Below are 23034 nucleotides of genomic sequence, written 5' to 3'. Positions count from 1 at the left end.
CCTCAGAAGATAGAAATAAAACTGCAGACGTCCCATCCTCCTGCCACAACAGTGCAACACCATAGGTATGATCATACTGATTTTATAGGCAAGAAAGTGATGCCTGGAGAGACTGACTTGAATTCCACAAGTTCTCTCATAGCTAAACTCTTGCTCTTGAATTTAATGCTTCAGGCCTCTCGTCTATAAAACTGGATCAATTATAATAACTTCCTCAAAGGGCTGCCATAAAGAGAAAAGAAATAACACTAGTAGAGAGCCTAGAACAGCGCCTGGCGCACAACACTCGGACACCTTTAGCTACTATATTATGATCACTTAAGGTTTTTAAATTTTTTCTTATTTCTTACACGTAGGGTTTTTATTGCTCTTATTACTTTTCAGTGCCCAACGAAGAAATAAAGCCCTATCTCCTTACAGACATATCCAGTTCTTCACCCAGAGTTAATTACCTCTTTGGGTTCGTTTGCCTGCTTCAGTCAAGGGGATACAGGGCTCGTGCACTAGGGCGGTGACAGGACCCAGACTGATGTCTGGGGCATGGCGGTTGAGATGTGAACAGTCTGGGAGTAGGCAGATACAAGTGAGAGGAGCCTTGAACCCAGTTAGGACACCTCTGACCTCTAGACCCGTGTGGTCTCTATTTCCTGTGCATCCTCTGTGTCTCAGGCTTTCAGGTTTTATTGGTAGAAAAAAGAATTTATAATTCCTTGTGCTTCCTCTCACAAGGGTGCTGTTATGTAGGATGTGGGGCGCAGCGCTCCGTTATTCCAAACCTGGAGCCTTAGAAATGACGAGTGAGTAGGGAGCGTACCCACGCGAAACACCCTCCCAGGTCCTTTCGGGACTCCAAGAGCTAACTCTAGAACGTCTCGTCTCTATGGTGGATGGTCCTCAAATTCCGGGGCAAACCAAGTTACTCTTCCGGGGTAATTCCTATCGCTTCCGGGGCGGGACGCGGCGAGCTGGGTTTTGCTGAGCTTCATCAGTTTTTGGGTCTGTACCTCGGCCCTCAGTACTGCGATGAGCTTCCTCAAAAGTTTCCCGCCACCCGGGTCGGCTGAGGGTCTTCGGCAGCAGCTGCCAGATACCGAGGCTGTGCTGAACGGGAAGGGCCTCGGCACCGGCACTCTTTACATCGCTGAGAGGTAGGGTTCCTGTTCGCGGGTGCTGCCTCCGCGCGCTGCCTGGTGTAGAGGAGCGGGGAAGAGACCCCGACCTCGGGGGCTGCTGGGAGCGGCGCGCGATCCTCGTTGTCGCCTTCGCACTGTCTCTTGGCAAAGAGACTCAATTGGTTTTGTGCCTTCTATGTCTTCGCCGAAGCTTTCCTTTCTCTCTTTTTTCGATGAAGTTCTCATTTATTATGCTCTTTACCCGTGTGTTTACCGGAGGTCTGGTGCGCGTCCCTCATATCCAGAAGGACCTGATTCTTAACTTCCCATTTCTGACTTCCATTTCCATTCCTAGAAGGAATAGCCCCTTTTACTTGGCCCCTTGGAGCACTTTCACAGTCAGACATGTTCTGGATATTGCGGTGTGGTTCCATTCATCATCAAGCCAACCGTGACATATTGAATCCTCACTTCCCTTCACATCTCTGACTTTTTCTTCTGCTGCATCACTTTGGGCTACAGCTAGAGAATATTTTCTGCTTTTAAGAGCTCATGTGATTATATTGGACCCACACAGATAATCTAGAATAATTTGCGTAGTTATTGTAACTTTAATTACATCCACAAACTCCCATTTGCCAGGCAACATGACATACTCAGTCTTGACTCACAGGGATGAAGGTCATGGGTGCCAAAATTCTGCCTACCACGGAGGATACAAAAAATGTAGAGAACCCTTTGTTTACAGCAGCACTTTTCAACTGTTGTGCTGCAAGTATTTTTAAAATATGCAATACCTGGCTGTCCCTTGGAGTATCAAATTTAAAAATGACAGCAGCCAACACAATAGCTGTCTGGTGTTGAGTGAATCAAAATTATACCTATTTTTTTGTTGTTGTTAGATAAGCAAAAAATATACCGTTTGGTGTGCCACAGAATTTTAGTAATTAGTTTATGTTTGCTGTGAGATGAAAAAGATTGCAGATTGCCAATTTAGAGGGAAATTTGGCCCTGGCTGGTGTGGCTCAATGGATTGAGCACTGGCCTGCGAGCCAAAGGGTCGACAGTTCAATTCCCAGTCAGGGCACATGCCTGGGTTGAGGGCGCTCGAGAGGCAACCACACATTAATGTTTCTCTCCCTCTCTTTCTCCCTTACCTCCCCTCTCTAAAAAAAAAAAAAAATTAGAGGGAAATTTAGACATTGAACAATGCTTAGACTTTTGGCCAGCCACTGAGATAGGAAATATGGATGAGAGGAAAAGCAAGTTTAGGGTGTTTGGTTTGGACAGTGGGGATTAGTTGGACATGTGTGTGTGTGTGTGTGGTATTAAAGATAGAGATTTGGAAATTATTAGTGTAAGTGCTGTTATCTATGTTCATGGGAATAGATTAGATACCCCAGAAGAGAAGAGGGCCAGGGATAAAACCTTGGGGACACATCTTCATTAAGACGTAGGTCGTGGAAGAGACTTGAGAAGAGGGAGGAAGAGTAAAAGTAAAATCTGAAAAGCATCTGTCGGGTATTAACAAAGGAGGGCCTTAGTGACCGTGAGACAGTTTCTTTTCAGTGGTGGAAAATGGAGCCCAGACATATTCCTGCCACCTACGCAATTCTTTTTCTTTCTACGCTTTCTCTGAATATTGGCTCTTTCTATAATATCACCTCTTTGGGGGGAAGGTTCTATACTTGTTATTTCATTTTGAAAAATTTCAAACCTAAAGAAAACTTACAGATGTTAGTTAATATCCATAGACCCTTTACAAAGATTTATCAGTTGTTAACGTTTTGCCATGTTTAGCTCTCTTTTTTGAGCTGTTTGAGAGTTGCAGGCATGTTGTTACTTTACCTGTAAATATTTCAGCATTATCTCCCACGAACAAGAACATTATCCTGTATAACCACGATATAGTTCTCACAGGAAGTACAAACTCCTTCTAAATTCTTATGTTACATTTATTTCAACTTTTTACTAACAAATCTGTTACCTTTCTTGAATAAAATATTTTTGTAAAATATGTGTACAAAAAAGAATGTAAGTTGTACATCTGTGGTTTAAAGAATTATAATTAACACCTGTATATCTACTGTCCAGGTCAAGAATAGAAGATTAACAGTACCTTGGACACCTCTATTCATTCCTCTTTCCTCTATTAGTCTCTTTTCCCTTTTTGTTCTTTCCTACCTAGCATTTCCAAGTCTTGATAGATTCAAGCTCTTATCAAACTGGGAAGGCTTCCTAGAGGATGTGACACATGAGGATTACCAGTTAGCCAGGGGAATGAGACAGGGATAAGGGGAAATGTTCTAATTAGAAGGAACGGGATGCTGAGAGGCAAGGGTGAGAAACAATATTGTGCCAGGATCTATACGTGTGTATAAAAAATACATACATACACATATGTAGGCATATATACAGTAAACACACATTCTAGCGGTTCTTCATCTGAGGAAATGAGGGAGAAAGAGTGTAAAAATAATAAAGCTGGAGAAGGAGTGAGCCATGTTCATGAGCTTGGCTTATAGCCCTTAGGCTTTTTGGGAAACTGTTTCAGGTATTTAGGCAAAGAGGGACAGAGTCTGATTTGGTTTTAGGTAGATAGTTTCTCAGATATATATTGAAAAAATATAGACTTGCCAGGCTAATTTTTCAAATTGAACCTTAGTTTTCATAGAAAGTGGACTTTTTATCCAAATAAGAAAGGTAGCACAGACTTTAATTATTCAAAATAGATCATTTGAAACAGGTAAGATAGGTAATTAACTTAAAAATAGGTAACTTGAAGTTAGAAGTAATGCATTTTCTATCCTACTCCAAATTGATTTACGAACCAGGTGATGAAACTAACCCAAATCCCCATGCCAGGAATAAAGGACACTGATCATACTGTGCAGAGGCATTGGAAATTAGCAAACACTCCTCTACATGTTTACTGGCTTTCTAATTCTTGTTTTGTTTTTTTCTTTCATGACTCATGGTTTCTTTGGGACTGACTGGTTATAGTTAATTTGGTTTTGGAGGGTATTTCTTCTAGAATATACAAAGAATCAAAAATCAAAACTTAATTACAGAGTAAATGTTGCTTTTAAGTGGAATTTGTTTCTGTTCTGTAAAGTGCATAATCCATGTCCATATATAACGATTATGAAAGCTTCATGGGAGATGCTATGCTGAAGCAGCATTTCTGTCCTGCCAGCAGTAGGGAACTGGAGCAATTAATTTTTTAAAAGATTTTATTTATTTTTTAGAGAGAGGGAAAGGAGGAAGAAGAGAGAGAGAAACATCGATCAATCAGTCACTTCTTGTACGCACCCCAGCCGGACAGAAACAGCAATGCTGGCATGTGCCCTGACCAGGAATCAAATTGGGGACCAACCAGCTGAGCCACACTAGTCAGGCAGGAACTGGAGCAATTATGATGTGCTCTTTAAGTAAAGGCCATAATTTGGTAGGCACTGAGTATGTTTGTATTTCAGTTTTTTCATCTCCTGAGTCATTAAAAAACACTTGTGGCTCTGGATGTTTGAAATTTTGGACACCCAAATTTGGAATACTCCTTTCTGAATTGTGATAATGTAACAGAACCCTGGGCTGCTCCGATTGAAACAGAATCCACGGGCTGTTTAGTTAGGGGCCCGATTGCCCGCCGCCAGAATTATACCTCTCAAACTCTCAATACCAGAGTTTGGTGAAAAGGAAAAAGAATTGTTTATTTGCACATAGTTCTGCCTCCCCCTCCCAGACCTGGCCAGTCTTAGTAAAGTCAGAAACACCGTTTCCCTACTTGCTAGGCACAGTTCAGCTTTACCAGTAGCTGCCAATCACTCAAATCTGATTGGGGAAGTCCTTTCTATGCTGTGGTGCCCTCCAGCTCTCAATGCAGGACCGCCTGGATTCTCAGCCTCCTTGCAAACTGCCTTCTTGCAAACCACGCGGATCTCCTCTCCTTCTCAAAACCGCATGGCAAGAGCCTCTTCTTTAAGCAGCCTGGAGACCCCTGCTCCTCCAAGCCACATGGAGGGAGCCCACGAGAGCGAGCGAGCGAGCCTAAGAGAGCCCCAAAGAGCCAGAGCGAGAGAGCCAGCCCCAGAGCCCCAGCTAAAATGTCCGCAACTGCTTATATCTCCCTGACTTCATTCTCTCACGCAGTGGGTATTGCCCTGCTCCTCCAAGCTACATGGAGGGAGCCCACCAGAGCTAGGGCCAGAGAGAGAGAGGGCTAAAAATGTCCACAGCTGCTTATCTATCCCCGACTGCATCCTCTCACACAGTGGGTGTTGCAAACAGTTCTGACAATTCACAGAACCTTAGCAGGCTCTCTAGGCTTCTTCCGTACCAGCCCACAGTCTAAGACCCCTCCCATCTTCCTGAGCCTTGGAAGTAAAGCGGATCTTTGTGCAACAATGTTTCCAGCCACTAGCCCCAGGCATGCAGGGGCATCCTGAAAGCTGCTTCCTGCTCCCTATCTCCCAGCTGCAAACTCTGGGGTTTGTTTTCGGACTCCCCTGTTTCTGTAACAGTAATGCCAGGGAAGTTTTGAGGTGAGAAAAGAGAGTTTATTTGCTTAGAATAATAATACTTTTAGAAAGGAACTGGCTATACTTCTATGACACAAGACCATTATTTCATCTCCATGTTAAAACCAGAGCAATGGACAGGAAACGCACATACAGCACAATCTATTTCCAATAATAATAAAGTCTTTCCTTGGGACTAATGGGATGAGTCATTATGAAAAATCATTTCTAGGGCTTTTACCACTTTAGGTTCCTTAAGATTTTTCAGTTTAAGCCTCCCAGGTTTTCTTTTTTAAATAAGCATGTTCAATGAAAATTTTTCCCAATGATAGTATGTGTTTTTTTGCTTTTGCTTTTTTAACTGTACAATTCATTACATTTTAGTATACTTACAAAGTTGTACAATTTTTACCACAATCTAATTCTCCTTAGTTTTTGATAAGTAAGGATCATCATGTGTTATACACTTGTATTATGCTGTTAGACATCGATTTCCTTTGGGGGACTGAAGTGTGAGCTCATCCTCCCCTTGCATTGTGCACGAGTGAGCTAGCTGCTGCACTGCTGTGCTCCTACCCAGGGCAGTCCTCGCCTCTTACTCTATTTGGTTTTTGTTTTGCTTTTTAAAATTAGTTATTTGTTTGTTTATGTACTTATTTATTTTTAGAGCGTGGGGAAAGGAGAGAAAGAGGGAGAGAAGCATCACTGTGTGGTTGCCTCTCACTCGCGCCCCCAAGTAGGGACCTGACGTGCAACCTAGTCATGTGCCCTGACTGGGAATCGAACCAGTGACACTTGGCTTGCAGGGTGACGCTCAATCCACTGAGCCACAGTAGCCAGGGCTTCTATTTGGTTTTGCTTGGTTACAAACTAGACAGTCAGACTTGCTTAAATTGAACAGAAAATAGAATGATGTAGGGGTTATATTGTATTAACTTCCTTTTTTTTAATAACAGCTTTATAGCAATACAGTTCACACATTTAAAGTGTACACAATTCAGTAGTCTTTAGTCTACTTACAGAGTTAGGCATCCGTCACCACAATCAATTTTAGAATATTTTCATGCCCCGACCCCCAAAAATCAGCACCCATTAGCAGTCACTGTTTTCCTCCAGCCCTTTGTAACCACTGTCTTGTATTAACTTTTCTGTTGTTTCTTAAGGATATTTTTTGCTACTCTTTTTTTCCCTTCCTCAGTGGTGCAGTTCCAGATGAAGTATTACCAAAAAATTAGCCAGCCCTTACTCAAAACTCAACATACTAATTTTAGTGATATGTTTCCTCTCTACACCTATAAAATATTTGCATTTGACCACTTTTGAGCTTCCTTAAAACTAGACCTTACTTATCTGTGGCTTTCTCTTATAGCTGCAGAATAAATCAAAGTCTTCATAAAGTCTGTATTTCAGTGTGATGATTATTTTATAATTTGTGGTAAGTATAATTATAGCCATTTCATGTGTATGTCATTTAATGTAGGATTAGTGGAGGAATGAGTGCTCCCCAAGCATTTACTGCATACTTACATGCTGAGCACTATCCTAGCAGTTTGGAAGAATGTTAAAAAAGAATATGACAGTTTCTCCTGTCAGGTAGCTCACTTTCTATCAGGGTACATATCAGATTCATTATGAAGTTAAATGCTAAATGGTATATTACTGAGCATAAGTGCAATTTAGAAAAAGACGAAATCATTATGGATTTGAGTAATTGGAGGGAAGACTCAAGGGGGAGCTGGGATTTAACCATATGAAGAGAGTTTACAAAAGCAAAGAAGGCACCTGAAGACTTTCCAAATAAGAGCAGATATAAAGGGCATAGAAACACATATGTGAATTAAGAAAAATTACATTTCAAATCCATTTAAATTTTTAGCTGGCGAAAAGAGACCATAACAGAATTTGTCTTAAAGAAATTCAATTCCTGCTGCTGAATTTTATCATTTTAGGAATATTTCTAAACAGTAAGCTTGAGGTTATTCATAATCATTAAAGTGTCCAAGCTGAACCTTTATAAACTTTAGGAAGTCAAGTTAGGATTTAATTGCTTGAACTAATCTACTTAAAACATGTTTTTCAGCCGCCTGTCTTGGTTAGATGGCTCTGGATTGGGTTTTTCACTGGAATACCCCACCATTAGTTTGCATGCAGTGTCAAGGGACCTAAATGCCTATCCACGAGAGCATTTGTATGTTATGGTGAATGCCAAATTTGGAGGTATGTATGGTAATTGAATCTTGTGCTGCCTTTGTTAGCATATTATTACTTAAAAAGCAGTCTTTGAGCATAATGTACAAGCTATTGATTTCTTCGGGATAATAGTTTATTAAGCAAAATTTCAGCACAGTAAGATAATTTGGATACTGCCTTTTGTTTTCTATATATTTGCACTTAGAACTGTTCAGTTATTATGGATTTACATTTCTAATTATTTCTCATGAGTAGTTTAACTGTTTATTTTCTTTCTCTTTGCAAAGGCATTTATATTTGGTGCCCTTATAAGCTTGGATCAGTATATTTTGTGCTTACAAGAGTTTAGGATAGAACCTGATTTGTTTTTTCTGTTGTCAGTGGAGGATGATGTCACCTTCTCCCTACACTTGGCAGTGACATTTTGATTGTCATGACTGGACTGAGGAGGAGTGCTACTGGCATCTAGTAATTAGAGGCCATGCATGCTACTAAACATGCTAGAAGGCGAAGGACAGCCTTCCACAACAAAGAATTATCTAGTTCAAACGTCAGTAGTGCCAAGGTTGAAAAGCTGTGGAACACAAGAGTCCCAGGATTTACTGTTGGAGATAACTACCAAGATTCATAAAAATCTAGTGAGGTTAATGAAAAATTGAGTAAGAAAAATAAAAAATTCATTTTTTAAGTTGTTGACTATGGTTTGTAAGAATTCCAGATGAGAAATAAGTTAGGCATAATGTAAAAACTAAGAGGTTGATATATTATATTGTGTTTAATATGTTCATTTTTTTTGTAGGAGTACAAACTTTGGAATTGAAAGACATATGTTACACATTTAGTAAACTTGCTTTTAAATAATAGGTTCCTTTCCTTGAAATGTATGTAAGAGACAGTCCATAAGTTTGCCTGTTGAGCTATTGCGTCTTCAGTTGGGGGTTTTAATATAATTTCAGACATAAGATGACCATTTATATTCAGTGGGACACTAATTATTTAGTAATTTTTAGGGCTTTTGGCAAGTTCTGCCACATTAACTGCTAATGACTGATTCAGCCATCTGAAAATATTACTGTTACATGATTTCACACTTGCCTTGGAAAGGGTCCAAAGATAGATAAAAATCTAGTCGGGTTTGAATGTAGGGTAAAGAAAAGTAAAAGCCTTTGACCTTGGGTTATAGTAAAACTTCCAAATGATGTATTGGACACAAAGTTTATTTTCCATCTAAGTAAATGTGAGTCAGTTCCAAATGCTGCTGTAAAATGCCCATAAATAGTGTAGAGCATTGTCAGAGCAAAAATAAAAAATAAGGATAGAGGGACTTCCAGCCAAGATGGAGGCCTAGATTGACACGCTCCGTCCTCCTCCACAACTAAGAAGGACTACAACTACCGCAAAACCAGAAATAACCAGAAGTTCCAGAAAATAAAGCTACATGGAAGTCCAACGTATGAAGTTATAAACAAGTGGTGCTCGTCTGGACGGGTGGGAGGGGCGAAGCCGGGGCAGAGAGGTCAAGATGTGCCGGCAGCGGCAGCTGTAGCGACAGGCAGCAGGACTGCAGTAAGCACAGACACCAATTATTAAGGGGTGGCAAGAAGCGCCTGGGGAGCACCCCAGGCTGCAGACCAAACCCGTCAGCTCACAATTCCAACGCCGGTGAAGGCAAACCCCCATTGCCTCGGACTGTGAGGGCAAGAGGGCGTAGGGATGGAGGAGGAGGCTCCAGGTCTCTCAGCGGAGAGTGAACCACAGGAATCCATCTTGGACCGCCACCCCAGCGGAAAACGCCACAGCGTGGTGAGAAGGGTTGCCCAGTAGTGACGAGTGCACGAGGCTCTGCCCCCTATAGCATAGGAGGTGTGACAGCCCCACCCAGGAAGCAAAGATAAACACAAAACTGTCAGGATGGCACAGATCATGATAGAGATCCTAATCATGCAGCTGACCAGACAGCAAATACATGATTTATCGGACGGGCAGGTAGGAAATCTTTCTGAGGCACAGTTCAGAGCTCTGGTTATAAGAAAGCTTACAGACCTAAGAGTGGATCTTAAACAAGATGGGGAAGGAATGAAGTTTAGTCCTGCTGAAATTAACGAAAACACATACAGGGAAGGAAAACCAGGGATCAAATCAACAAATCGGAACATAGGGAAGGAACAGTCAACCAGCGCAGAAAGAGGAAATGAAAAGTGAGGAAAATGAGGAGAGGCTCAGAAACCTAAGGGACAGCTATAAGCAGGCCAATATCTGAATGATAGGGTTGCCAGAAGGTGAAGAAGAACTAGAAATTGAAAAATTATGTGAAAAAATAATGAAGCAGAACTTCCCTAACTTGGGAAAAGAAATAGACTTACAGATCCAGGAAGCACAGAGAGTTCCAAAAAAACTGGACCCAGAGAGAACCACACCAAGACACATCATAATCAAAATGTCAAAAATTAAGGAAAAAGAATCTTAAAAGCAACAAAAGAGAAGAAGAGAATTATGTACAAAGGGGTTCTAATAAGACACTCAGCTGATTTCTCAAAAGAGACCCTGCAGGCAAGAAGGGACTGGCAAGAAATATTCAAAGTAATGAAAAGCAAAAACCTACAACCACGATTACTCTATCCAGCGAAGCTGTCATTCAGAATAGAAGGGCAGAGAAAGTGCTTCCAGGACAAAAAACTGAAGGAGTTCATCAGATCCAAACCACTGTTATATGAAATGTTAAAGGGACTTGTTTAGGAGAAGAAGGATAGAAACTATGAACATTAAAATGAAAACTGTATCACAACAACCAACAACAGAAGCTAGGGAATTGAAACAAAGGCAAACTAAGTAGGCAACGAGAGTGGGAAAAGAATTACAGGTATGGGGAACATGGCGGGAGGTCAGCGGGGAGGGGGAAGGAGAGAAAGGGAGGGAGATGGTGCAGGAATTAAGAAGCATAGTAGGAGGGAGTGGAGTAGACAGGAAGGTGTTCAGAAGAACTACATGCACAACCAATGGACATGGACAAGGCGGGGGCAACTGGAGGGTGGGGGGCCACTGGGTGGAGGGGAACAAAGGGGAAAGAAATTGGGACAACTGTAACAGCATAATCAATAAAGCATATTTTAAAAAAAAGGATAGAGGGGTAGGGTTCAGATTACCCAGGTTGAATAAAACTAGATAAAAAGAAAAACACTGAATAAGAAGACTGTCATTAACTTGGTAGGCAAGTCATTTTCATCTGCAAGCAATTACATCCAGAAAAATTAAGGGATTGTAGTAATCTTTAGTTCTTAAACCTGGTTACACATTATAAACACCTGAGGCACTTGTTAAATATGTAAATGCTGAAAGTCCCAGACTATGAAGTAAGGATTCAGTAGGTTAGGGGTAGGTATTTTAAATGTTTGCTTCATATGATTATGTTCTCAAAATTGATGGGATTATGATTAATCCTATCTAACTAAAATAAGTAGGATTTTTCTCTCTTATGTGGATTACATTTATTTCAGTGATTCCGTTTGTTTTTTCTGGAACTCTTCTCATAAGCGACACATACTTGAATCCTATTTTACCAAATTGTGTTCCTTTCATCCTGATTCTCCAACCTTCAGACTTTTTTCTCTTTGGCTTTCCTCCATAAACCTTTTTAAAATGAGCCACCAGCTTATTGTTAAGAACAGTAGATTTTTTTAAATTTTTTATTTATTGATTTAAGAGAGAAACACAGATTCATTGTTCCACTTACTTATGCATCATTGGTTGCTGCTTGTATGTGGGATGGAACCTTGGCATGTCAGGATGATGGTTCTAATCAACTGAGCTACTGGCCAGAGCAACGTTAGATTATTTTTTAAATAACTAAAAATTCATTCCCATTGTTGAAAATTTAGAAAGGTTTAAAAAGACTGAAAGTATAGCAGCCGCTACTGTGATCTAGGATGAGAGGATGAGTGTTGGTCATGGTCATTTTTTTTTCCTTAATTGCAAAAAAACTATATTACATTTCTATTTATTGCCCTAAGGTAGATTCCTAAGGATATGTATAAAAGAATCATAATAGTCTTATTTCTAGGGAGGGAACTAGAGTGGTAGTGACTGACTTTTTCCTTTGAGTCCATCTAGACTCTTTCCGTTATTTTTATACCAGCATGTATTATTTTTATGTTAAAAATTGTGTTCATTCAGTTATAGAATAATAATTACAGTACATTATTTTGTTTTTTAAAAAGCATTGAAAATGTTTGGTAGTATTATACTATATTGAACTATTTAAAATTCTCCAAGATTTTATATTGTTTTAATTTGTTAATGGAGGACATGTGTATTATATTTAACAATATAATAACAGAAACACGGCAGAAAAAGTCCTATTACATCAGTTATATAAAACTGTCGATACTGGCCATTTAAAATTTTTCCCCTTTTTGCTGGTTTTTTTTTTTTTTTTTCATTCTATGACTTATAAAAATAAAAGTTAAGAAAAAACTAGGTGGATCTCTCCTGATAATTGGTTCCTGTGAGTAGAATTCTTGCATTAAAAGTAATGAACTTTTTTAAAGCTCTTAACATACTCATATATTGTAAAATTGCTTTCCAGAAAGTTATATCAATTTACACTTTGAATAGTAGTCTATAAGAATACCTTTCCACCTTATCTTCATCTACATAGAGAAGATTACTAGTTTTAAACATGTTTTAATATTTTGGGGGCCTATTACAGTATTTTGTTGATTTTTTCCTAATGAAGTAATTTAAACATTGAAAAGTGTAGAGAGTAATAAAACACTCATTATTTAATATCCAGTATAAGTTAAAAATTTTTAAAATAATTACTCTAGTCCTTTTTTTTTTTTTAATTTTAGAGGAAGGGAAGCAGGGAGAGAGACACAGAGACATCCATTTGTTGGTTCACTTAATTATGCATCCTTTGGTTGATTATTGTATGTGTCCTGACTGGGGATTGAATTGGGCATATTGGGACAACGTTCTAACGAACTGAGCTGCTCAGCTAGGGAAATAATTATTCTAGTCTTTTAAAGAAATAAAAGTACATCAGTACTGTTGAAATCCTTTTTGTATTCTCATTTTATTCTCTGCTCTGTTTCTGGAGTTAAACATTATTCTAAAGATGGCATGTGTCCATCCTCTATGCTTTTAGGTTTGTACTGAACATATACCTATAGCTAGTATAATGGTTTGGTTTTACATTTAAAGTTTTTTTTTTGTTTAATTTCTTTTTAAGATTTTCTTTATTTTTAGAGAGAGGGGAAGGGAGGAAGAAAGGGGGGGAGAAACATCAATGTGTGGTTGCTGCTCGCACGCTCCCAACTGGGGACCTGGTGTGCAACCCAGGCATGTGCCCTGACCAGGAATCGAACCAGTGATACTTGGTTCACAGGCTGGTGCTCAATCCACTGAGCAGGGCTTTATGTTTAAAGTTTTAATGTAAGTGGTGTATATATTCTGCAACTACCTTTTTCACTCATTTATGTTTTTATTGTTTTATTATTTTATAAGTTTTCTTTTTCTTTTTTTAAAGTATATTTCATTGATTATGCTGTTACAGTTGTCCCAATTTCTTTTCCCTTTGCTCCCCTCCACCCAGTACCACCCTTCCCTCCAGCAATCCCACCTCCCCTTAGTTCATGTCCATGGGTCGTGCATATAAGTTTTTTGGCTTCACCCTTTCCTATATTATTCTTAATTCCCCCCTATTTTATATCTACCAATTATGTTTCTTAATCCCTGCACCATTTTCCCATTTATTCCCTTTCCCCCTCCCAGCTGATAACCCTCCAAATGATCCCCATACCTATGATTTTGTTCCTATTTTGGTTGTTTGCTTAGTTTTTGTTTTTATTTTTTATTTTTTAGGTTCTGTTGTTGATAGTTGTGAGTTTGTTGTCATTTTAATGTTCATAGTTTTGATCCTCTTTTTCTTAAATAAGTTTCTTTAACATTTTATATAATAAGGGCTTAGTGATGATGAACTCCTTCAGCTTTACCTTGTCTGGGAAGCACTTTATCTGCCCTTCCATTCTAAGTGATAGCTTTGCTGGATAAAGTAATCTAGGTTGTCGGTCCTTGCTTTTCATTACTTTGAATATTTCTTGCTTGCAAAGTTTCTTTTGAGAAATCCGCTGATAGTTTTATAGGAACCCCTTTGTAGGTAAAACTCTGCTTTTCTCTAGCTGCTTTTAAGATTCTCTCTTTATCTTTCACCTTTGGCATTTTAATTATGATGTGTCTTGGTGTGGTCCCCTTTTGGTCCAACTTGTTTGGGACTCCATGTGCTTCCTAGACTTGTATGTCTATTTCCTTCGCCAAATTAGGGAAGTTTTCCTTCACTATTTTTTCACATAAGATTTCAATTTCTTGCTCTTCCTTTTCTCCTTCTGGCACCCCTATGATTTGGATGTTGGCACATTTAAAGTCATCCCAGAGGTTCCTAAGCCTCTCCTCATTTTTTACAGTTCTTGTTTCTTCATTCTGAACTAGTTGACTATTTCTTCCTTACGTCCCAAGTAATTGACTTGAACCTGGCTTTCTTCCCTTCACCATTGGTTTCGTGTGGATTTTCCTTTGTTTCATTTAGCATAGACTTCACTTCTTCTCTTATGCATTTGCCGTACTCAAGCATATCTGTCAAGCCTGTGAGCATCTTTATCACCAGTGTTTTGAACTCTGTGTCTGTTAGGTTGGCTATCTCCTTGTCGCTTAGTTCTCTCACTGTAACCTTGATCTGTTTCCCCTTTTGGGCTATACTTCCTTGTCTTCTCAACTCAGCAGGTTCCTGTGTTTGCCTCTGTGTCTTTTGTAGAGATGTCGCTACTGTTACGTTGTAAGGGGCGGAACCTTGGGGATTTGTCGGTACAGGGTGACCCGTTTTCACCATGTTGTGGCGCTATGTGTGTGGAGTGGGAGGTCTTAGAGGGAACAATGCTGCTTGCTCAGCACTCGCCCCCTTTCCAGGCACTTCTCCCACTTCTGTATGGGACTGGCGGCTCTCTAGCTGTTGCCCTGGCCATCGTTCCCAGAGTGGGTGGGTCTGTGGATGTTCTAGGACCATGCGGGCCTCTAAACAAAGGGACTCTGCTGAGAGACCGGCAGTTTCTTTCTCCACCCCAACCCCCACTGGTTTTCACAGCCAGAAGCAATGAGGCTTTATTTTCTTTGGCTTTGGAACCGTGGGCTGTGCAGTCTGGTCTGGGGCTGGGAGTGCTCCTCAGGTGTCCCTCCTTACTTTTTTTAATGTGTGACTGTGCTTTCTGCCAGCTGGCTGTAGCCGCTGTTGCCCCCATGTCCTCCACACCGGGTTCTCTCCACCCCAGCTCCACCCCTCCTACCTGTCTGGCTATTTCTTCTTTATATCTTTGTTGAACTTCCATGCAGAACAGTTTTCTGAAACTTCTGGTTGTCTCCAGTTTTGAGGTAGTTGTATTTTTTCTTAGTTGTGGAGGGAGACACATGTCTTCATACGCCTCCATTTTGGCCAGAAGTTAAATATTATTTTTCAATTATAATTTACACTCAACATTATTTTGTATTAGTTTCAGGTGTACCACACAGTGGTTGGCCTATTATATTTTTAAATCTATTTTGATATATATAAATCATATTCATTTTTAACTGCTATCTATAAGACATAGTATGATCAGGTTATATCTATTTCATTTTTTGATCAACATTCACTTTTTATACTTTCACTAGAACATACGGTATATCAATAACCATTTATGTACAAACTCCTTGTGTACATAATATGTCCTTACACAAAGAATTGCTGGGTAGTAGCATCTCCAGAATGGTTGTAGCAATTTCCACTTCCACTAACAGCATGTGCTTGTTCTCTTTATTGAACATTTGTATTTTTTCTTGCTCAAAATGAAAGATAAAAGAAGCAGGTGACATTGGAACTGTATTTATTAGAAGGCTGACTGAGTTTCCTCACCCTTTCCAAGACCCCGATGGGGCTTAGAATCCCTAAAGTACAATGTGACTAGACCAGAGAGGCTGTCTAGGCATTTTTAGCTCTAAAGTAACCATGTTTTTGTAATTTGAAGTGAAAATTGAATTGCAGTATTTAGCTGTATCAATAAGCATTCTTAAAGAAATTCTTTTAGAATTTTTTCCAAAACAAATAACATCACAAAAGTTACTTTTATTCCCTTTCTAGAAGAATCAAAAGAATCTGTTGCTGATGAAGAAGAAGAAGACAGTGATGATGATGTTGAACCTATTTCTGAATTTAGATTTGTACCTAGTGATAAATCAGCATGTGAGTGTTCTATAGAATTGATTCTTTTCCCCTTACTTACCAGGTATTACCCGTTTCTTTTTTTTTTTTTTTTGAGAGAACGTTTATTAAAACTGGGGACAGTCAAACAGGGAGGATTTAGGATAGAAGAAGCAACAGGAGAGAGCCTAGGTGGGGCTGCTTTGGCTCACTGCAAAGTTAGAGAAATGGGGGCCTTGTGGGCAGGTTCATGGGGTTAGCTCAGGATGAGCTGCTGCTACTCATTGTCCCCTGGTTACAAGTCTTGTGGGGTCCCTTAGAGTTGAGGAGGTATACGCTTGTGGGGAATAAGAGGGAGATGGGAAGGGCACAGGTGTGCTCCTGGGAAGGGAGAGTGTGACACACACACTTCTACTTTTACTTTTATCCCCATTACTTCAATTCTGCTTTTTCTTTGTTTTAGCATCTGTACTATCATTGAGGTCAGGCCACCTATCATTATCAAAGATTTTGAATATATAGTACACATTGTTCCTTTCTGTGCTTTGTGAATGGAGAGACCTGGTACCTTTTATTGATAGTGTTCACTGTGAATCTCGCCAGATAGAGAGCAGAGGAGTCATGGCAGTTCCCAAGTGGAAGATGTCAGGGTAGCTGGAACGAGCCCTGTTAGCTATGAGGGGCTTCACTCTGATACTAGCAGTCTGACCAGGACTCTTGACTTTTTCTCAAAATCTAACATGAAGAGATCTCAATAATATCTTGAAATGAACTTAACTATTTTGTGACCTGTTCATTGCCATCAAGCACTTACTTTTCAACATTGATTCTCCTTGAAATTTGGCAGATTTTATGAGTATTGTGACCCTAGTATACCTCTTGTTTACCCATTATATTCATTTGTGCTGATGGTTATTTGATTAAATTTTTATTGCACATTGGCCAGAAAGAAATACTAATTACAATTTAATTTCCTTGTTCAGTGGAGGCAATGTTCACTGCAATGTGTGAATGCCAGGCTTTGCATCCAGATCCTGAGGATGAGGATTCAGATGATTACGATGGAGAAGAATATGATGTGGAAGCACATGGTTAGTGAAATGGATTTTTAAGTGTTTTTGTGTGTTTCATTATAAGCATTATTTTGTACTGAGGAGATTATAGATTTTTATATCTCTAATAAGTGCCCATATGATAATTAATAAAAGGGAATGGCACAATTCATGTCTAAGCGAAATTGTAAACACTTTATAGGCTTTCCAAGCTTGATGATAAACAATAGGGATTATTGGGATAGTGTGGAGAAAATGGATAGAGAGGAATGGAAGGAAATAAAATGGTAGATAGGAAAGTGGGTAGTCGGGAATCTTTAAATTGATGCAGCCGCTACCAGGGAACAAGCCTTCTTCCTTTATCACTTAACACCTGTATTATCTACATCTTTATTTAACATATTCCTTTAAAAACCTCACTGTCAAAGTTGTTTCTTTTTTTTTTTTTCAGAACCAGGCCTTGTTTATCTAAGAGTATTTTCCCTTGCTTCCCCAGACCAGAATGCAGGCAGTAGCTCAGTACAGTCTTGCAATTCGAGGTGCTGCTGTTCTCTGTTCTTTTCCCGATGGTCTCCTGTGCACTGTCCTGGCTATCTGAAGCCCTTTCCTCCACAAATGTCAACTCCCTGGCAAGACAAACTCATTTCTGGCATTCTTCTTTATATAGTTAAATACATTCTCAGCTGAGATTTTTGGATTATTATTTTTTAAATCCTTTTTATATTTTCCAGAGTTTGTTTTTTTATAATGAGCATGTCTTTTCTTATGTATTGATTTGAGAGAGAGAGAGAAAGAGAGGGAGGAGAAAGAAAGAAAGAAACATCGATTTATTTTTCCACTTATTTATACATTCATTGGTTGCTTCTTGTATGTGCCCTCACTGGGGATCAAACTTGCAACCTTGACTTATCAGGTCAACACTTAACCAACTGAGCTACCTGGCAAGGGCAGGAGCATGTATATTAATAAGGATAAAACCTTCAGTACCAATTAAGAGCAAATTAGTTTGCACTCATCTATAAATTTTCCACCTTGGAATAATATAAGACCCCCCGGGCCTCAGGTACCCTCTTTTCCTTCTAGTCCCTGGACGTTTGATTATTTGGGAATTGCTACTATCTGTTGGAATCCCTTCTCATCCTAGAGGGAGGGACATTTTCTTTATCTCTGTCTTCAGCAGACGGCCTATATATATATGTGTGTTAAATGAATGTTGAAAAGTATTTTCCTGTAAGTTTTTTTTTCACTGTACCTTATCTTCAGTAGATGCATTATTGAGTATCCATTTTTTTTTTTATTACATTATAATTACTTAAAAGTTCTTTATTTGTTTAGAACAAGGTCAGGGGGACATCCCTACATTTTACACCTATGAAGAAGGATTATCCCATTTAACAGCAGAAGGCCAGGCCACATTGGAGAGATTAGAAGGAATGCTTTCTCAGTCTGTGAGCAGCCAGTATAATATGGCTGGAGTCCGAACAGAAGATTCAATAAGAGATTATGAAGGTAAGTATCTTTCTTTCTCTTCACTGTGAACAGTTAGAGGTTCACTTAGGCAACAAGGTAAATGTATAGGTTCTTTTGGAAGCTAAGAGAAATCTCAGAATTAACTCTTTATGGTGTAGGAAGCAAATGTAGAATCACATAGAATGGGAATTCTTGTATAATTTTTTTAAACTGTTTTTCCTAACTTTAAAAACAGTCTATGTTCACAGTTAAATTTTTTTTTAAATGGGCATAGTCAAAGAAGAAATGAAAAATCAAGTATAATTCTAATTGAAGACATTTATTTTCTGTTGCATATCTTTCCAGTCTTTGTTTTGTTTGCTTATGTATATGTATGTGCATGCACACATTGATTCTGCTATTATTATTTTTTAAATGAATTCCTAAATGATTATATGCAAAACTAGGATAGTAAATTGGTTTAAAGGGCTAGGCAGCATTCAAGAAACTTGGGTTCTCTTTATGTGACAAACATCTGGACCTTAAACAAGTGGTTTTAAATGTGTGTGTTTTAGTTGTTTCATATTGTAAACTTCTTTGTAAATATTTACCTAATAGACTGATTCCCTTTTCTAAATATCTTAATTTAATTAGATTCTCAAAGTACTTTTTTGATCCAGTCTTTACCATTTATTCCCATATCTAGTCCAATACTGAGCTCTGTGGGTTTTTCCTTTAAATGACTTTTAGGTCACCTTGCTGTTACTGCTGCTATCCTCCAAACATAGGCCCTTTTTTTCATGCTGGGTTGACAGTAGTGTTTTTTTGCGTTTATCGTCCCTTCCTCCAGCTCACTGTACCATATTAATCCTCCGAGAACACTCCATGTCACCCGTATAGAAGGATGTCTCTTCATATGGTTGCCTGCTGTTCACTATGTAAAGTTCACACTCTTCACTCTTGACTCTGAAGAGACAACCCTGCCTTTGCCCCCATTGTCTTCAGTCCTGTTCCTACTAACATTTAGATAGTGCTCTTATGTGCCAGCCCCTGATTTAAGCACATGACAAATATTTATTTACCCATTTAAATCCTTCCAAGAACCCTCTGTGGCAGATGCTGTTATGATCCCTATTTTCAGATGAAGCAACTCAGGCACAGAAAGGTCACACAGCTTGTTTTGTGTCAAATAGCTAATAAGTGGTGAGAGGATTAAATGGGCTAATTTGCAAAAATAATATACCAGACATTGTTATAAGTACTTCTTGCATCTTTACATGTATTTAATATATGTTAACATTCTATGTTGCTACAGAATTTTAACGCTTTTAATTTTTAGTGATGCAAAATACTCTTAAAAAGTTACCGTCTCTTTTTTTTTATTGGGACATTTAAGGGTCTCTCATAATGTTCTGATCAACATCTCCATACACAATATAAGTTCTGGGATATTTTTAAAAATATGTTTATTGATCTCAGAGAGAGACAGGGGAATGGAGAAGTGGAAGGGGGAGAGAGAAAGAAACATTGATCGGTTACCTTCTGTACACACGCCAACCAGGGATTGAACCCACGACTTTTTGGTGTATAGGACGATGCTCCAACCAACTGAGCCACACCAGACAGGACTAGGATAGCTTAATTTAGAAAAGTTTAGACTTTGGGTCACAGTGTTACTCCTTATGTCTCTTCTCCATTTTAATCTTGGCTGGTGAGCCTCTCACATAGACTTTAGGGTGAGACGGCTAGTGCCCTACCAAACTCTTAGCTGAAAGAACGCAAGATGTTACCTTTTTTTTTTTTTTAATTACAGTGATTGACTGCAGAGTGTCCTTGACCATTGAAAAGCCTTTCATCATTGAAGGGTTTGTTTGTTTGTTTTAATTGTAAAATTCCTTATTTAATGCTTTGTAGCAAACAATTTTAAGGTCTCATTTTGCTAAAGTGAGATTTTTTTTTAACTTTTATTCCTAAGCCTCATTAGCATATTGAGAATTGCCTGTATATAAAACTTCTTCAGTCTGTTATACCATTCCCATCTTCTAAACTCCTGAGTACCCACATCACTTTTTGTCATTTATTTATTTAGTTTGACCTATACATTTTCTATTTTTAAAATGATTTATTTTTAAAGATTTAAATTTAAAATTGTATATATTTAAGGTGTGTAACATGCTGTTTTGATATACACATACGTAGTGAAATGACTACTATTAAGTCAATCAAATTTGATCTCCATATATTGTTACCTTTTGTGTGTCTATGGTGTGAACACCTCCTATCTGGTTTAGTCAATTTTAGTCTTTTTGCCATTTAAGCATGGGTATTGTCTACTAGTGGCATTTCATGGCTTCATGTGTTTGTTTATGTTGCGAGTACTTATTGAGCTGCTGAGCCAAATACAGAGAATATGGCAATGCTCAAGAGAGATGAGGTTACTATCTTTGTATCAATTTTAGTGGAGAGAAAGATAAATTAACTTATTGTGGTTAAGGCATTGAGATACAGGGGAAGCTTGAGTAGCTATGGACCCTTCGCCCAGCCTGGATAGTCAGGGAGTCAAGCTTCATGGAGTAAGGATCTGAAAAATGAGTAAAAGTGACCCTGGTGAAGAGGGATTGCATACAGGTTGGGGAGAGAGGCAGGTAAAAGGATCAGCCATGTGCAAAGGTACAAGAGATCATTCAGCTTGGGAACTGTAAGTAGTTCGTCATGTCTGAACTCCTGAGTGTGAAGGGTAGTTTTAGCAACAGATAAAGTGGACAGTGAATTGGACTATATCTTAGAGGCACTCCAAGCTGTGTTCAAGAATTTCAGCGTTATGCTTAGGTCAGTGGGAAGCCATGAAAGAATTTTAGTTTGATTAGTGTTTCTTTGGCTTTGACATGGCAGATTAATCGCAGAGAGAAATACTGGAGGAATGACGAGAAGCCCTGTTAAGTAACTTAAGTTTTAAATTAGATGAGAATGGACTAAATTAGATAGTGGCAGTGAATGGCAAAAGACTTAACAGATTTGGGAGATATTGAAGAGATAGAAGCAATAGAAGTTAGCACCAAGGTGGGTGTTTCTGGATTGGGCAGGTAAGAGGTATCCTTTAGCAAGACAGGAAAGGGAAGAAGCATTTCCTATGTAGAAAGATGATGAATTAATTTTAGATATGTATTACATTTTTGTGCCCTGCTGAATGTCCTGGTGTTGTGGTGCCAAGGGGTACAGGCAGAGGCCAGTCTGTGGTGGGCTGAAGAGTTGAGGGGTAAATGGGAGCTGAGGAAGTGGAAAAAGCAGATGTAGACAGCTCTTCCCAGAGGGCTTCTCTTGTCCTAGGCTCTTCCCCTTTTAAAAATAAGCTGGGATAGCCTGGGTCAGTGCGGCTCAGTTGGTTGGAGGATTGTATGGTCACTGAAAGGTGATGGGCTCAATCCCTGTCAGGGCACATACCTAGATTCAGTCCCCAGCCCAGGTGCATGCAGGAGGCAACTATTTGATGCTTCTCTCTCGCATTGATGTTTCTCTAAAAGCAGTGAAAAAAAAAAAAAGTCCTTGGGTGAGGATAAAAATAATAAAAAGATAAGATAAACAGGAAAAGTAAGAACCTTGCTCTGTGTTGTCTTTTCTCTTGAATTATGTCATAAGCTCTGTGAGGCTAGAACTTCATACCTTAAAAAGAAAAAAGGTCACACAGAAATCGCTGGCACAGTTCTGTGAAGAGAGAGCAGTTCATGCATACTGCATTTGCAGGTGCCTTCCTAGTATTATTTTAATGTTGAGGTTGAGAATTTACAAAGTAAATGTGTTTAGACTCATTTTACCTTGGCCTAAATTCACAGGTGACAATTTTCTTTCTCAGTTTGTTCCTTGATACTTGAATTTTCAAAAGAGAAAGAAATAACAACTCTCTACCAGCAGGGGGCACTAGCTTCCTTCTGGTCGAAATATAAGCCGAATCTCCTGTTTGAAGTGCTCTGTAGACTGGTGCTCAGTGGTTCTTTTTTTCCTTCAGATGGAATGGAGGTAGATACTACACCCACAGTTGCAGGTCAGTTTGAGGATGCAGATGTTGATCACTGAAAATGACTTTATGCTGCTTTGAGGTAAGTAGTTTATTTTTTCCCTTGTCATTGAACATGAAAATACTGTCAAATAATTAATTTTTTATTTTTGTAATTTAGGAGAACTGTATAAAATTAGCAGTTTGGAAAAATGTTAGTTTCCATTTCTTAAATTATTGAAAATTATATTTTTTGTTTATTTTCTCTCTTAAGAAATCAAAGTCTACAAACATGGTGATGTTCAGGTTAATTAACATTTACTGAGCACTTACCATACCCGAGGCACTGAGAGTTCATGGAAGAATAAGGTACAGCCATCTTCAGAGAACTCAGGAGAATGACATTAGCCCTTTGTTCAGAAATGGAGTCTCCCTGTTTGGCTCTGGTGGGAGCTGCAAAGCCTGAGATCATGTCCTGGTCTGCTTTTGAGTCACCTTTCCC

At 39.0% G+C, this 23034-nt stretch overlaps 1 protein-coding gene across 1 annotated transcript in view; it reads left to right on the top strand.

Moving 5' to 3' along the window:
- Window positions 1–941: 941 nt before the first annotated feature.
- CLNS1A (chloride nucleotide-sensitive channel 1A) overlaps window positions 942–23034 on the top strand; it is a 31671-nt gene continuing 9578 nt past the window's right edge. Inside the window, exons 1-6 of the mRNA XM_090265720.1 lie at window positions 942–1148; window positions 7710–7846; window positions 15981–16082; window positions 17024–17131; window positions 18428–18601; window positions 22545–22635. Of these exons, the coding sequence (XP_090121846.1) occupies window positions 1024–1148; window positions 7710–7846; window positions 15981–16082; window positions 17024–17131; window positions 18428–18601; window positions 22545–22612 (714 nt within the window). The 5' untranslated portion in view covers window positions 942–1023 and the 3' untranslated portion in view covers window positions 22613–22635. The remainder of the gene's footprint in view (window positions 1149–7709; window positions 7847–15980; window positions 16083–17023; window positions 17132–18427; window positions 18602–22544; window positions 22636–23034) is intronic.

The sequence above is a fragment of the Furipterus horrens genome, unplaced genomic scaffold (assembly GCF_987537825.1).
Source record: "Furipterus horrens unplaced genomic scaffold, mFurHor1.1.pri manual_scaffold_2, whole genome shotgun sequence".
NCBI classification, from domain to species: Eukaryota; Metazoa; Chordata; class Mammalia; order Chiroptera; family Furipteridae; genus Furipterus; species Furipterus horrens.
Note: the sequence above shows the minus strand (reverse complement) of the source record. Positions and strands in the feature narration are given on the sequence as shown.